The sequence below is a fragment of the Loxodonta africana genome, chromosome 25 (genome assembly GCF_030014295.1).
Source record: "Loxodonta africana isolate mLoxAfr1 chromosome 25, mLoxAfr1.hap2, whole genome shotgun sequence".
NCBI classification, from domain to species: domain Eukaryota; kingdom Metazoa; phylum Chordata; class Mammalia; order Proboscidea; family Elephantidae; genus Loxodonta; species Loxodonta africana.
In genome coordinates, this window is record NC_087366.1 from 26,597,528 (window position 1) to 26,612,358 (window position 14,831).

At 38.2% G+C, this 14,831-nt stretch overlaps 1 protein-coding gene across 1 annotated transcript in view; it reads right to left on the reverse strand.

Annotated features, from left to right (window-relative positions):
* Window positions 1-14,831, reverse strand: part of PAPPA2 (pappalysin 2) — a 341,782-nt gene that overhangs the window by 160,887 nt on the left and 166,064 nt on the right. The window contains exons 9-11 of the mRNA XM_003410880.4: window positions 10,882-10,973; window positions 6,285-6,478; window positions 4,287-4,433 (exon numbers count right to left, since the gene is read on the reverse strand). Of these exons, the coding sequence (XP_003410928.2) occupies window positions 4,287-4,433; window positions 6,285-6,478; window positions 10,882-10,973 (433 nt within the window). The remainder of the gene's footprint in view (window positions 1-4,286; window positions 4,434-6,284; window positions 6,479-10,881; window positions 10,974-14,831) is intronic.

Below are 14,831 nucleotides of genomic sequence, written 5' to 3' on the forward strand. Positions count from 1 at the left end.
ACTGGAGCTAGCAGCTTACCTGATATCTTGCCTGCCGATCTCAGCATTCATTGGTCTCGGCAGCCTGTAACCAAGAGCCTTGCTATCTGACCTGCTGTTCTTGGGTTCGACAGCCCCTGAAGCTAAGTGAATCAGGAGAAGCCTCCAGCCTGACCCAGGGACTTGGGACTTTCCAGCCTCTACAACCAGTGAGCCATTTCCTTGATATAAATCTGCCTCTCTATATATTCATACGCTTTACTGGTTTTGCTTCTCTAGAGAACCCAGACAAGACATATATGATATAGAAAATTTCAGCAAGAAGATGGAAACACTTGACTTATATATATAGAATACTGCACCCAACAATTGAAAACTACACATTCCTTTCAAAGTATGTGAAATATTTACCAAAATTGGCCATATGCTGATCCATCATGCAAAGCTCAGTAAATTTTAAAGAATTAAAATTATACAGAATACATTATTTGGTCACAGAGGAATTAACCATAAATCAAAAGCAAAAAGATAACTAAAAAATTCACAAAGGTTTGAAAGTTAAGCAGCACACTTACAAATAACTCAGAGGTAAAAAAAAAATCACAATGAAAAGTAGAAAATATGCTTGAACCGAGTGATAACAGAAATAAGTCATATAAAAACGGGTGGCTTATAGCTTAAGTCACACTAAGAAGAAAACTTATAGCCATAAATGCATATATATAAAAAGATGAAAATCTAAAAATCAATTGTCTAAGCACCACCTCAAGTTACTAGAAAAAGAAAAGTTAATATAAATATAAAAAGGAAGGAAATAAAGAAGAGAAGAAACATATACACAAATACATGTATATGAAATATATGTATATGCAAAGACCGTACAATACAGAAAATAAACAGAGCTAGAAGTTGGTTCTTTTAAAAGACTGATAAAATTAATAAACCCTTAGCAAGACTGAACAAAAAAATAAATAAAAGAGAAGCCACAAATTAGCAATAGCATGAGTGATTAAAGGTCCTGAAGATCCTGAAAACATTACAAATAAAATAAGAAAATGTTATCAAAAACTTAATACCAAGCTTGTAAGTGGCCACCTAAGACACAATAGATGGCCCTGAATAGAGTGGGAGAAATTGTAAAGCAAAACTCAAAATCTTAAAAAAAGGCCAGACTTACTAGATTGATAGAGACCTGGGGAACCCCTGAGACTACCACCTTGAGAAATCCTTTAAACATCAAGCTGAAACTACTCCCAGAGATTACCTTTCAACTAAGTAAAAATTTAATGCTAATAAACTTGAAATTTAGAAGAACTCTATGGATTTCTCAAAGAAAAACAAACCCAACTCACCAAAATGGACCTAAGAAAAAATTTAAAATGTAAATTTTTCCAAATTTATTTTAAAAATTCCATCCATAATTTAAAATTTTTCCTCAAAGAAAATTCCAGGCTCAGATAGCATCACTGGTCACTACCTCCAAAATTAATACCAACCTTATACAAATTTTCCCAGAAAATTGGGAAATAAAGAAACTTGTTTTAGGACTCAAACATAACTTTGATCATAAAACCTAAAAAAAATTAAAATAAAATTAGAAGTTCTAATAAACACAAATTTTTAAAAAATACTTAACAAAATATTCTGAAACAGAACAAAAAACTATTTACAAAGAATAATGCATTACCCCCAATTTTTTTCCAAGTACATAACTTTTAAAAGTTTACCAGTGTAAGTCAACACATTAATAGAATAAGGGCAAAACCATGCAATCATCTCAACAGATGCAGAATAAAGTATTTGATAAAATTCAACTCCCATTCTCAGAAAACTACAAAATGATAAAAGAAATTAAAAAAGGACTAAGTACTTGCAGGGATATTAGAAGACTCAACATTTTAAAGAGAAAACTCTAATTGACTTATAGATTAAATAAAATTCCAGTCAAAATTGCATTAGTGTGTGTGTGTAAAAGATTAATCTTTCAATTTATATGGAAATTCAAAGGATTGAGAATAGCCAGAATAATCTAGAATAAAGTTGTCAGACTTACATTACCAAATGTTTAAACTCATTAAAAATATTCAGTAATTAATACAGTATGCTACTGGTGCAGGGATAAACAACCAATAGCTTAAAATAGAGAATCAATAAACAGAACTCCACATATATATTGTTAGCTGACTTTTAACAAAGATGACACAGTGCAGCCTAGTGGGGAAAAGAAATTTTTAATCTGGGAAAAGAAAGTCTTGATCCCTACCTCACACAATACGCAAAAATGCCAGATGGATTGGAGACCTAAATATGAAACGTAAAACAGTAACATTTCTAGAAGGAAACACTTGGAAACCCTGGTGGTGTAGTGGTTAAGTGCTACAGCTGCTAACCAAAGGGTCGGCAGTTTGAATCTGCCAGGCACTCCTTGGAAACTCCATGGGGCAGTTCTACCCTGTTCTATAGGGTCGCTATGAGTCGGAATTGACTCGACGGCACTGGGTTTGGTTTGGGTTTTTTTTTGTAACATGCAGAATTATATCTTTATGATACACAAGTATTTTTTAATACAATACCAAAAAGCACTAATCATAAAGGAAAAGATAAATAAATTAGACTTCTAAAATGCAGAACTTCTTCTGTTCATCTAGAAATACTCTTAAGGCAAAGAAAAGGTAAGCCATAGAGTGTTGGAATATATTAAATAACACATAAAAAAATAACATATTAAATAACATATAAAAAGGATTTATATTCAGAATTTATGAAAGAAGTCATACAAAAGAGGAAAAAAATGACAGATAATCCAACAGAAAATGGGCAAAAGACTTAAATATGTACTTTAAAAACAAGAGGATATTCAAATGGAAAAACACACATATAAAAGGCTCCCAATCTCATTAATCTTCATGGAAGCACAAATTGAAATCACAGGGAGATGTCAATATACACTCAACAAAATGATTGACATTAAGTCTTAAAATACCAAGTGTTGGTGAAATGTGAAGCAACTGGAACATTCATGAACCTCTGGTAAGCGTATAAATTAGTACAACTTTGGAAAACTATTTGTGATTAACTACTAAACTGATCATCCGCATGCTTATAATCCAGTAGACATATTTTAAATATGTTGGCGTTGTTAGGTGCCATCAAGTTGAATTTTGACTCATAGCAACCCAATGTAACAGAGTAGAGCCACCCCATAGGGTTTCCTAGGCTGCAACCTTTACAGAAGCAGGTTGCCAGGTCTTTCTCCTATGGAACTTCTAGGTGGGTTTGAACCACCAATCTTTTGGTTAGTAACCGAGAGCTTAACCGTTACTCCAGCAGGGGTCCTTATTTTATACCTATCGGGTCACCATAAGTTGTGCTATGACTTGATGGCGACAGCTTTGGTTTTCTGGTTTTGTATATAACATGGAGCCCTGGTGGCACAGTAGTTAAGAGCTCGGCTGCTAATCAAAATGTTGGTAGTTCAAATCTACCAGTTGCTCCTTGGAAACCCTATGGAGCAGCTCTACTCTGTCTTGTAGGGTTGTATGAGTTGAAATTGACTCCACGGCAATGCTTTTGGTTTTGGTTTTATAGATATAATATAGATATACAAATATACACACAAATGCATTCTTTAAATACATTCACCAAAAAGGAATGTATAGAAATATAGCAGAACTATTTGCAGTACTGAAAAACTGAAAACAACCCAAATGTTCATCAATTTTAGAATGGATAAATACATTGTGGTATATCCATACAGTGGAATGCTACATAGCAATGAAAATACGTACACTGTTCCTAAATGATGCAACATACATGAATTCCACGTATATACTGCTGAGTGAAAAAGAATCAGACACAAAGAGTCTGTGCTATATATATATTTTCATATAAAGTTCAAAAATAGGCAAAACTAACCTATGGTGAGAGTAGTAAAAATAGTAGATACCTTTGTAGGGTAATGACTGGGAAAGGGCAAGAGAGAGTCTTTTGGAGTGATGCTAATACTCTATTGCTTGATTCAGGTGGTGGTTAGAGAGAGTATTGACTGTAAAAATTCACTGAGCTCTACGTATCCAATTTGTACACTTTTCTCTGTATCTGTTACACTCTGATAAAAGGATTATTCATAAAGGAAGAAGTCCAAAAATTCAAAAGTAAAAATAAATTCAAAAACCTAAAAACTGAGATAACAAAGAAACTTCCTAACTGCCCATTCAAAACCATCTTAACACACACACACACACACACACACACACACACACGCATACAATCTACAGCCTTCACGAAAAGCTATTCAGGTCACTCACTTGGAGCCAAACCTCATCTTCTCTCCCCAGGCTACCTTCTGGCTGCTCACTCCCTTCATGCTGAGATCTATTTCCACTGGTGGCACAGGGAAACCAGCCAGTAAGGGGACGGTGTTCAGGTAAGTCTGGATGATATGATGTGCAAATCTGAAATACAATTTCAACCAAAAATTAAGTGTACAGGGTGAGACATAAGTGATGAGAAAGTAACACTCCAACACAAAACCAAAGTTTTTCTCCCTAATGATCACATTATTAGCAGAAAACTTTTCTCAATGTAGAAGAATTTCTAAATGTTCTGTTAACCTCAAGATATAACTTGCCAGGGTAGAAAAATGCGCACGACAACCTTCAGCCCACTGTCAGCCCAGAATTTGTCCAAAGAATATCCTGGTGCATCTCAGGCAACTGCTCCTAGGATTAGCCATGAAGTCTATGATGATGGTTAGGTCCTTACCATACAAGATGGGCTGGCCCCTGGAGTGATCTATTGAGACAGGGAAGCACTGAGGATTCAGCTGGGTAAAGGAGCCAGAACAGTGAAACTTCAGGAAATTTCTTCCACTTCACTTAGGGAAGACAGACAGGCTAGACTAAAAGCCACTTCAGAGAGCTATCACTAACTCAGAAGCTCCCAACTTTCCTGGCTTCCTGTCATTAGACACCAGGACTCCTGCAGTAAGATTCCAGAATTAGGCTGAGAGAGTGTGGCAGACACGGCTAGTTGCCCATCCATATCCATTTTCTCTTTCTTTCTCATTAACGAACCCCAGTTTTGTTCAAGGTGGCCATGTATCCAGTTTTAAAATGCTGATCTCCTTAGACTCCCTTACAGTGAAGGGTGATGAAGTAACCTGGATCTGACCAGTAAGATGCTGGTAGAAGGCTATAATGTTAGACTTCCAGAAAAGCTGCATTTTTCTCAAAAAAAAAAAAAAGGAAAGACTCAGTTAGCATTCACCTATTTCCCATTGACCTTCCCCTTCTTCCTGCCTGAAATGCTGACTTCATGACTAGAGGATCAGAGGCCATCTTATGAGCAGGAGGAAGAAACGGCAAGCCAAGGACGGAAGGACCAGAATCTGGAAGACACTTGAGTCCTTGATGAGTTCCTTAAACTGAAGCACCAACTATGGCTGATTCCTCAGTCTCCTTGGGGATGTCACCTTGGATCTAAAAATTCAATTATTTCGTCCTCGCCTAAAATACTTCAAGGACTAAATCTCACTTCTGTGAAGGGACTATACCGCCTATTATTATAATAAATGGAACAGTTTGTTTGGTAATTGAAGCATCTGGAATGGTACCCAAGAGCCAAGAGCTCTTCATCTTTTGAACAGTCAAATAAATTCATAAAAGTCATTGGTATAGCATCTTAGAGTGTTCAGAATATCTCTTACCTATATTTTTATATAGTTTATATAGGTAAATATACAGGGAGAACCGTATACCTATACATTTATTTTTAGTACTAACTCTGAAGATTTCTTCAATAATAAAAATGTCTTTATATCTCTTTTACATATGAGAAAACTAGGGCCCAAAGGGGTCAAGTGCCTTGCCAAACATCATTTAGTGGTAATAAAAGTAGACCCAGTAGTGTAATCCAGGCTTTCTGATTCATTACTGTTCCTTTCTTTTAAATTAAATTCTCTTAAATTCAAAGCCCAAGTGTAATTTCTGATATGTGTACTTATAAGTTAAACTTTGAGATGCTCAGGTATGCCTTGGAGTTAGTCATTGCATAGACCAAACATCCCTACATGAAAAGTAGTGCAAGTAAGTGTGTGTGCCTCTGTGTGTGTATGGGGGGGGGGGCGGTGGTTAATTGCTAGTCTAGAAGATTTTCACTTAACATTACCTTGTTTTGAGTTCAGCAAGGGCTACATTTGATGGTAAAATTGGTAAAATCAGGAGAAAAATGTAAACTCTCATTAAATATCTGCAGAAGTCACTTCACAATTTTGTTCAGTCTTGACTCTGTCTGGCTTGACTTACCATGGAATGAGGTTCTCCAGTTACCAAGGAAACAGGACATTTCTTCTTGTCTTCATGAGAGGAGTAAGCTTGAGTAGCCCACTGATCCAAGTATCCTTTGGGAGTATAGAGCCCACAGTCTAAGATGCTGGTTTCCTTCTCAAAGGACTCACATATCCCATCTCCCTCATAGATGTAGCACAGGCTTGGTTCCCCTGCCAAGAAATATAGCACTTGAAAAAGTATTTTTATAAATGTCATGAAAAAAAATTAAAATGGGAATGTTCATAACATTTCTTTCCAGCCCCCAGTAAAGAGAATTCTGTAATTGCCAGTCAGTCTAATGCCCACCCCAAACACACAGATAATACACATACTGCATACAAACCATACAAACACCACATACACCTAAAGAAGAAGGATTCTTTTTTTTTATTGAACGAGGTAGAGTCCATCTATATAATACCAAAAGGGGAAAAAAAGACTAAACAAAACACTGCTGTCAATTCCAACTCATGGCAACCTCAAGTGTTACCAAGTAGAGCTGAGTTCCGTAGGGTTTTCTTGGTTGTAATCTTTATGAAGTAGATTGCCAGGTCTTTCTTCCTTGACACCACTAAAAAAACTGTGTGGGTTCAAACTGCCAACTTTTTGGTTAGGAGCCCAGCACAAACAATTTCTGTCACCCAGGAACCACGTAACTATATATAAAAAAAAGTTATGCAAATGTTTGGAATTGGGGGGAGAAGACACATGTAGAAAAAGCAGTGGTGGACTAGGTGTAGAAAGAAATATTAAGGAATAGTTGAGAGAGATACTTAGGGGAAGCTGGGGATATAAAAGAAGTAGGTGAAAGAAGAAAGGGATTTTAATAAATGGTATGGTGTTATACCTTCGGATACTCTTCATAGTTTTTAAAGTATTTGAGGTTTTTTTTTTTTTTTTTCCCAATTACTTATTGTTGCTGAATTGTACAAAAGTTCTGAAACTTGACTATATGGGCTCCAGATTTATAAGGGTTTCACTTTTATAAGGGTTAGATACGTATTATTTATTTTAGTCTTATGGTAACTATGTGAGGTGTGCGTTTTTTGTTTGCTGGTTTCAAAGACAGGAAATCTCAAAGTCAATGACTTTAAGTGGCTTGCCAAAGGTCACTTGACTCGTAAGCAATAGAGCTTGGATTTGAACCAGACATGCAGAATGCAGTTCTATGGCCCTGCTATCACACCACAGCTACATCAAGCTGAGACAGAGTGATTGTCTTCAAGAGTAAACCAGCGAGATGCAAATACTTAGGAAAAACTGTTGGGGTTTTAAAACAAGTTATATGTGATGGACAAGTTCCATACTTGCTCATAGGATAATCCCTACTAAGTGAACAGTACTGACTCTTTATGGATTTGTAGACTCACTTTCTTCAAGAATGGAAAAGTAAAAAGCAGGTATAAACCATTATTCAGTTCTATTGTGTTTTCTACCAAAATATGGGGCATTAACAGCCCAATTCTAATTTTGCATTCCTACAAAATAACAAACAAACAAAAAAAAATAGAGCCTAAAAATAAGACCAAGGTTCAAAACGAATAACCCCTAGGTACATATTCAGTAACACCATTACTAAAATTTACTGTTTTTTTTTTTTAATTCTTCACAGCAATACCACAGGAATGTTCGAGCAATTTGTCAGCTGCTCATCAACATATAGCTATTAATTATTTTCCTTAATAATCTCTTCAAGCCTAAGTCCCTTCTATAGTAAATCGATCTTTACTTGCCAGGAATAAGCCACTGATCCTAGGACTTGGTTCTAAACCTGTTTTGGGTTTTCAGCCCCAGCAGTCCATCAAACCCGTGGCTTACCCAAACCACTCCACCAAAGTTAATATGTGTGTATCCGGTAGATTTGATGTGACTCTCCCACGATGATTCTTCTCTCTCTCCATATATATTTTGTACACACACACACGTGTTGTTGATGGCTACCATCATGTCAATTCCAATTCATGGCGACCCCATGAGTGCAAAGTAGAACCACTCCATAGGATTTTCAAGGCCGTGCCTTTCAGAAGCAGATCTTCAGGCCTGTCTTCTAAGGCACCTCTGAGTAGGTTCAAACCACCAACCTTTTGGCTAATAGTTCGGTGCTTAACTGTTTGCACCACTCAGGGACTCCATACAGTTTTCTGTTCTATTTATAACTCCACTCCACCACCAACCCACTGCCATCGAGTCAATTCTGACTCATAGCGACCCTATAGGACAGAATAGAACTGCCCCCGTAGAGTTTCCAAGGAGCCCCTGGTGGGTTTGAACTGTCGACCTTTTGGTTAGCAGCTGTACCACTTAACCACTACGCCACCACGGTTTCCATTTATAACCCCCAAAACTTCATAACCCAGTCACCACTTATTCTTTTTTTTTAATCACAGCCTTAAAATGTTTCCCTCTGTTTTTTCAAATCCATCTAAAACAACATATTTCATAATGGTTCTTTCAAACCATATCTTTTGAGAAATAATGGAGTAGAACAATGGGCTTAGCATACTATGCACTTCTTACTCCCTGAAACAGATGTCAAGGTGTGGAATATATTATCCTAGATATCTGCAAAGTTAAAATAATTTAGGTATACTCTTACTGGAGTTGGAGACTAAGGAAAGATTGGCCAGACTTAATGGGTCAAATGTGATAGAAACAAAACAAGGTCAGCTCTTAATTTAAATGAAAATGGAGCTGTGTTGGAGAAAGCAGTGTTTGGACATATACAGGTATACATACATACATACATACATATTTTAAATATGAGCCAACTATGTGGTGACCAAAAGAAATGATGCAAACATAGATGTCATTAACAAATACATATGCACAGAGAGGGGAGGTAGTTGGTTCAGTGTATTCTGCACAACCCGACCACATCTGGAGGATTGAATTCCTTTCTGGGCATTGACCACAAGAAGCATGCCAGTTTGGGGTAAATAGGAAAGGGTCTGGAAACCTAATCACATGAGGGGATGTTTGGATTGGAAAGGAGAATAATGGGGAGGCATTTCAAATATCTGAATGGAAGTCAAATAAAACAGAAAAAAGAGAATGTATTCCCTGTAGCTCCATAGCAGGGAAAAAGCACTTGATAAAACAGTAGGGAAGTTGAGTGCCAGTGCTGGCTCTGCAGAGACCTTATCGTATGCCCTTGGAGGAGTCGCTAAAACTCTCTGGGACTCAGCTTTCAAATCAGAAAAAGGGAGAATTTTATAACAGAAAAAGCCACATTTAAATAGACCGGTCTGTTTCAAGGTGCATTCTTCACTGCTGGAAGTATATAAGCAGAAACTAGAGACCCATCTCTCAGGAATTAGTAGTAGGGATTTCTGAAAAGGAGGGAAACTGGATTCTAAGCCATTTGTAGACTATACGTATGCATGTAGAGAAGAGGGTCCTGATCAGACTGGTGGCACACAGTGAGCACTGAATAAGTACTTGTTGGATGGATGGGTGGGTGGATGGGTTGGTGAGCAGATGGGTGAACAGACAGATGGACGGATGGGTGGACGGCTGGATGGGTGGATGGATGGACTGGTGGATGGATGGATTGGAAGATCACTACAATCACCAGAGATAGGGGCTTTGTGTGTTCTATGCGGTGTTTAACACTTCAGTAAATTCTACTTTATCCTGCAATTTGGAGACATTAAAATATTTAAAATGCACTGCTATGTAGAATAACTTTAATAAATGGTTATATTCTACAGAATCATTGCAACAAATGCAAATGGGAAAGGAAAATAATCTGCCCTGAAGAAACTTATTGATTCTGGCTTAAATCAGAATTGGGAGAAGCCTTCTGGACCACCTCCCTGAGTTGCAAGGGTCTAGAGTCAAAGCCTCCTAGTTATAATTTATTGCCAGTGATTCTCCAGGATTAAGAAAATGTCTGACCCTCCATCATCCTTCATGATCTTATCTATTAAACGCAGATGCCAAGAGACACCTCGCACTACCTGTGGCTTAGAATGCCTGATTGTACGTAGAATCTACATGATTGTACTATTTAACTGACATTTTGAAGTTAGACACGAGCACTCAAGAGAAAACCTTGGTAACATTAAGCTAGGAGACAGTAAAACCTAATGGCTTAACATGCAGATTCTAGAGCTGCACTTCCTTGGTTCAAATCCTGGTTTCACCACTTCCAGCTATATGATCCAAAACAAGTTATTTAAGCTCTCTGAGCTTCAGTTTTGTTTCCTCATAGTTACTGTAAGGATAAAAAAAAGATAATATATATAAAACAATTAAACAGTGCCTGACACATAATAAACACACCAAATATTATTATCTCAAAGCTATATGTTGCAGGATATCAAGAACTCACAAAGACACTGAGAGACCTCCAAGCTCAATTGTTAGACTGATTTCTCCATCATAATACCTAATTTTGAATAACTAGTGCTGTCCAAAGCTTTGACTATTGATCACATGAGATTATGCAAGAAGAGCCTCTGTCTTCTTTAAGTTACTTTAGGACACAAAAGGACTGTGGCTATTGAAAATGGGGCCCTGGTACCGTGAACAAAAATAATGACATACTCAAGGCAGGTTCTCTTAAACTCACCTACACAGTTGAAGCCTTCCTCCAGTTCACATGTCCTTGAGCAGCCATCTCCGCTCAAAAGATCTCCATCATCACACTGTTCTCCCAATCCCCTAGAAAGTAAAAACATAAATCCATCCATCCACCCATACATCTATTTACTTAAGTAGATAAGTAAATAAATAAAAATTTCCTTGTTTATCTCCCATCCTTTTACATTTTTAAAATTCTCGAACTTCCTCATTGTACAGTAAAAAGTACAAGCTAAATGGAAGGAGGAGCTTAGAGAATGCCTTTATAGAAAGGAAAAAAATAAATAAATGAGACATCCAAAAACCAAACCACACCCACTGCCATCGAGTCGATTCCGACTCATAGCAACCCAATAGGACAGAGTAGAACTGCCCTGTAGAGTTTCCAAGGAGTGCCTGGCGGATTTGAACTGCCAACCTCTTTGAAGCAGCTGTATCACCTTACCACTACGCCGCTAGGGTCTCCAAATGAAACATACAGGCATTTAAAGTAAATGCAATTTGAGCAATGACTGTCAATGGGAGTGTCCAGTAGGTTGTAGGAATTCCTAGTAGTTCATGGCTCAGAAGCACCTAGGAAATCCATGTGGATCCTGATAGTGTTTCTGGTAGAAGGTCTTAAGCTTAGAAAAGGCCTGCTGTTGTTCTTGTTACTTGTCCTCGGGTTGATTCTGACTCGTGGAGGTACAGTGTGTGCAGGGTAGAACTGCTCCATAGAGTTTTCAAGGCTGTGACCTTTCAGAAGCAGATCACCAGGACTGTCTTCCAAGGCGCCTGTGAATGGATTCAAATCACCAGCCTTTCAAATAGTTGTCAAGTGCATAATCATTTGCACCACCCAGGGACTTCTTAGGAAAGGCCTACTGGTGTAAAACGAATGGAGTCTTAAAATAGCCTGCTGACTTGGTGAGGAGAAAAGCTACCTATGTGTTGTTTTGCTTTCTATTCATTTTTATCTCATATTTCTTTATGTTTTCATTGCCTTATCCTATCTAGAAGGAGTCGTAAATGTTATAATTTTGCAGAATAGAAATCTCCTATTTACATACCAGGAGATTTGAGTAGCCAGATTGCCGCTATCCCTCAGTCCTGAGCAACCTAGGAGTCAGGTCCCTGTGCTCACTCCCTACTACCACCTGGTGACAGCTAACATATATTGCAGGGCAGAAAAAAATACTGTGAGAAGAAAATGTTTTGAACCTCAAAACCTATTACAGCTGATGACTGAATTTGGATCCAGCTGGGGGAGTTGGTTTAGAGTGAGGGGGACATGAGGCATTTTAGGGTAGCAAAATATATAAACTTGAGTTGAAGCTCCTTTGAAAGAACCAAGATTTGGCTATTGTGAAATGGATTCCAAACCCATTGATGTCGAGTCAATTCCAACTCATAGTGACCCTATAGGACAGAGTAGAACTGCCCCCACAAGGGCAGGAGTGGCTGGTGGATTTGAATTGCTGACCCTTTGGTTAGCTGCCGTAGCTCTTAACCAATCAGTATAAAAATATTAGTGAGGTATTTTACATTACTTTTTCATACTAAGTCTTCAAAAACTGGTGTGTATATCTCACTTATAGGACATCTTAGTTCAAATACTTGAAAAAGTAATCCACTTACCTAAGTTCTTCCAAATGTACTTTTAACGTTCTCAAATAACTGAATCAAGTTTCAGTTGTTAAATTTGAATCAGTTAAAATTAAATAAAATTAAACATTCAGTTCCGTACTTGTACTTGCTACATTTCAAAGATCCAAGAGGCACATGTGGCTGTTGTTTTTGTTAGATGCTGTCAAGTCAATTTTGACTCATAGTGACCCCTTGTGACACAATAGAACTGCCCCGTAGGGTTTTCTAGGCTGTAATCTTTACAGAAGCAATCGCCGAGTCTTCCTCCCATGGAGCCACTGGGTGGGTTTGAACTGCCAACTTTTCAGTTAGCGACCGAGTGCTTAACTGTTGCACCACCAGGGCTCCTTTACATGTGGCTGGTAACTACCATATCGGAGAGGGCAGACTGACATGATCAACTTCTGAATGAACACTGCTCACAACTTCAGGACCTCAGTTACGTTTGTTCTCCTTGTCTTATTGTTAGGTGATATCCAAAGTGACAACTTGTATTTTTTTAATAAAAATGTTTAAAAACTAGAGCCTGAGAATGATGTTTAGGGGATCTGTAATCATCTTTCCCCCTTAGAATGGGTCTATACATTTCTCAGTTTTAAGTAGTGCATTAAATGATTCATATGAGTCCTTCTTCTAGTGTAATGGGATGCCCCAGGTGAGTCAAAGCTGGAATTCAGGGACTGGTTGCTTCTAGAACTGGTAGTCTAGTACCCTTTCAGGTATCTCTTTGCATAAATTGATACTCTTGAGAGCTTTGGGTTTGGGGAAACAAAATTTTGAAACAGACATGAGAGAGACAAGGAAATGCAGGACAGAGCTATCTTCCAATTGACTGGCAAAACTAAGCACTACCCTCTACAGAGAAGAAATCTAGGCAGAAGTTTAAAAATCATTTTGATAAGCAGATTTGTGAGACCTGCAGGCAATCAGTGCTGCCTCAGGTAAAGGTGCACGGAGGTGCAGAAGAGAATGCTACATACCAAGTTTGGAAGAGGGCCCTTCACGCCATGCTGCCACACCCCACCAGGCAAATTTGGCACCCTGAGGCCTCGGGGAGGGGGGGCCACTATCAGAGAACCATCAGGAGACACTACAACATAGGGAAGTGTTTTGCTCAGGGAGCCCTCTGGCAGTGTAGCAGTGGTAACCAAGCTCCCCAAACAACTTAACCGGTAGGCAGCAGACTCCAAGGTCATACAAGGAAGACAGCCAGGATAGGAAAAATAATGACAACAATAATCAGACTTGTGAAGCAGGGGGGAGCAGCAAGCTAGCAAGGTTTTGAATATTGAAGTGATCTCAGTCACCTTCGTATATTAATAAGGTCTGAAAGCATTTGGTGTTTACATTTCTACAAAAAGGAGCAAATAGGCTTACACTACAGCTTAAGGATCTTAGAAGAAGGAGAAAAAAAAAATTTAATGATTGTTAGGGCTTCCTAAGTGATGCAAACAGTTAAGCACAAAGCCACTAACCAAAAGGTTGGTGGTTCAAACCCACCCAGAGGTACCTCAGAAGACGGGCATGGCAGTTTACTTCTGAAAGGTCACAACCTTGAAAACCCTATGAATCAGACCTACTCTGTACACATGTGCTCACCATGAGTTGGAAGTGATTTGACAGCAGCTAACAGAAAGAGCAACAATTGCTAAACAATGGGATGGGATCCTAAGAAAAGTTATAAAATTGTTGCCCATTAGGGGTTTAAAATATATTTTCACCTGTTCTGGGAAATGTAAAAAAGCCTATCTTATTTTTTTTTTTTATTAGGATACAGAATCCAGGACAAATCACAGTACCTGTCTTTCCAGCCTATTTGCAGTTTTATGTAAGTAATATGTTAGGTTACAATGAACATCAAGGATAGGTTGGTGTAGTGTGACCAGCTTTCCCAGTTTTCTTGGGATGTGAGAGTTTCAGTGCTAAAATTGAGAAAGTCCCAGGTAAACCAGGGTGACTTGGTCCCCTAGGTTGATATCACAAAAGGGAAATAGGAAAAGGAACATGGCATGTTAAGAAACAGACAGGAGTGATGCCATCTTTACCTTGGTAATGCTAATAGAATAGCTAGAAATTACATTTTGTTCAATTTGTCTCTAGGTCAGATGAGCAGCTGCAGTTCAGAAAGCTATGCTGACCTTCCTCAGGTCATACAACTAGTCGTAGCATAGGGTAGGCCATTGATTCAAAAGATAACCTCCCATCCTCTTTTAGTATAATTTGACAATTAACCTTCCTTTGGTCACCACCCAGCAGTGAGAAGCATTAGGAAGGCCTCCAGAAGGGTGAGCTCTAAATAGAAGTGGGTATCTT